The 2500-nt window shown below is 29.2% G+C and overlaps 1 protein-coding gene across 3 annotated transcripts in view; it reads right to left on the reverse strand.

Annotated features, from left to right (window-relative positions):
• The window catches only part of LOC119583119, a 32185-nt gene that overhangs the window by 17564 nt on the left and 12121 nt on the right, over positions 1-2500 (reverse strand). For all 3 annotated transcript variants that reach the window (XR_005229688.1, XM_037931623.1, XM_037931624.1), the window contains exon 2: positions 1543-1746. Coding sequence is in view for 2 of the 3 variants with exons in the window: in XM_037931623.1 (XP_037787551.1) it covers positions 1543-1702 (160 nt within the window). In the remaining variant the exon portion in view is untranslated. The remainder of the gene's footprint in view (positions 1-1542; positions 1747-2500) is intronic.

Consider the following 2500-nt stretch of genomic DNA (forward strand, 5'->3'; position numbering starts at 1 on the left):
TTTGCGATTAAAAGTGTAAGTTAATGTTTATGGCAAACTGAACTGTATTATGCAAATCAGCATCAATAGTAAATTAGACAGAGTGAGACTTACAATAATCTGAAAAGGATGTGTAAACAGAAATTTAGAAAGAAAAATCTAATAGACTATTTGGAATTTTCAATCAAAAACAGAAATGTATAATAAGGCAAAATGCATGAAAGAAACAAACAACAAAGTGCTAATAAAAATGATGATAACGATAATAATAAAAAAAATAGTAATGATAATAATATTGGTAATGATTGTAATGATAATAATTTTACTAATATTGATAATATAGATAATGGAAATAATCATAATAATAATAATAATAATAATAATAATAATAATAATATTAACAATGGTGATTATAATAATTATAGTAACAGTAATGATGATAATAAAAGTAATAATGATGTCAATGATTGTGATAATGATAATGAGGGTAAAGATGATATTATTACTAAGAATGATATTGATAATGATAATAATCATTTTGTAATAATAATAGAAATGATAATAATAATAATTATAATAATAATGAGGATGACAGGAACAGTTATAATAATAATGACGACGATAATAATGATAAGATTGATACTACTACTAATAGTGCTAATAATGATTATAATGATAATGATAATAATAATAATAATAATAACCTGGAAATAGAGGTGGAAAAGATGTGGCATTTAAAAACTAAAACTTTGCCTGTTGTTATTAGAGCTCTTGGCCTTATAAAAAAAGGTTCGGATAAGTTTCTTGAGCAAATACCAGGAAATCCAAAATTAGAAGAAATCCAAAAAATAGTCTTAAACAGCACAGCACATGTTCTCAGAAGACCATTAGCAATATGATGTGTTCTTTGTGTACGTGAATTGATTTGACTGGATGTTTTGATTTGTGGTTGTTCTGTATATTTTGCATGTTTTCGTTGATGTTCCATTGCCTCAAACTTCAATCACCCTAGGTTACTGGTAGTGACTCGGTGTTCGATTTTAATTAGCAGATCTAAGGAAACTTTCGTATAAAATAATAATAATAATAATAATAATAATAATAATAATAATAATAATAATAATAATAATAATAATAAAGATTGATAAAGCCCAGAAGAGCATTATCAATCTGAAGTGTTTTTTGTGTGCGTGAATTGATTTGACTGGATGTTTTGATTTGTGGTTGTTCTGCATATTTTGCATGTTTTCGTTGATGTTCCATTGCTTCAAACTTCAATCACCCTAGGTCGCTGGTAGTGACTCGGTGTTTGATTTTAATTAGCAGATCTAAGGAAACTTTTGTATAAAAAAAAAATAATAATGATAATAATAATGATAAAAACAACAATAACAATAACAATAATGATAATAATAATAACAATAATAAATAACAACAAGAATGGTAATAATAAATAGGAAAATAATTATAATCAAAACGAAGACGATAAAGAATGAATAAACGTGTAAAGATATAATCTCTCCATACGAATCCTCATGATTTCAAACGGGCTAAGTAACTCACCGGCTAGAACGAGGTACACGGTTCCAACCCTAACCGGATAGCAAAGGATAAATGGAGTAACTTTGGCTACTCTCGCCTGCGTTGTGACCATAAGGATGCCGACGTGGGCGTAGAACAGGCCGCCCACGAGGAGTAGCAGACTCAACTGTGACGTTTCCATAATCCGTGGTGCTTCCTGTGTTGTCAGTATAAGGATGATATAGACTGAAATAGAAAAGGAAATCTTTACGCCACGAAGTGTAAATAATCTTTTTGATGTTTCCTGTATTGTATATATATATATATATTATATATATATATATATATAATATATATATATATATATATATATATATATATATACACGTGTGTGTGTGTGTGTGTGTGTGTGTGTGTGTGTGTGTGTGTGTGTGTGTGTGTGTGTGTGTGTGTGTGTGTGTGGTGTGTGTGTTTGAGTATAAATAGAGAAATATATATATATATATATATATATATATATATATATATATATATATATATATATATATATATTCATGCATATATATATATATATGTATATATATATATATATATATATATATATATATATATATATATATATATATATATATATATATATATATATATATATATATATATATATATATATATATATATATATATCATATATATGTGTGCGCCCTCGGCTCGCGGTCGGCCGAGGGCTCACCAACCGCTAAGGAATGCGACACCTCTCCGAAAAACTGCCAGCTACAAAATCACTTTTCTAACTCCCTCTAACCCCAAACCCCATCCTTACCCATTCCACATCGTCCTAATCCTCCTCTGCCACATCACCCGCCTCCTCCCTTCAACCGCTCAATTGAAGCCTACAATTTATGCAGACTATAATACATGGGCTCATTATAATCGAGTGCCAGGCAGACACTGTTCAAACGTTTATGCACGAGTATGAGCGCGTATGTACGGAACTGTGCAG

The sequence above is a fragment of the Penaeus monodon genome, chromosome 16, assembly GCF_015228065.2.
Source record: "Penaeus monodon isolate SGIC_2016 chromosome 16, NSTDA_Pmon_1, whole genome shotgun sequence".
NCBI lineage: Eukaryota > Metazoa > Arthropoda > Malacostraca > Decapoda > Penaeidae > Penaeus > Penaeus monodon.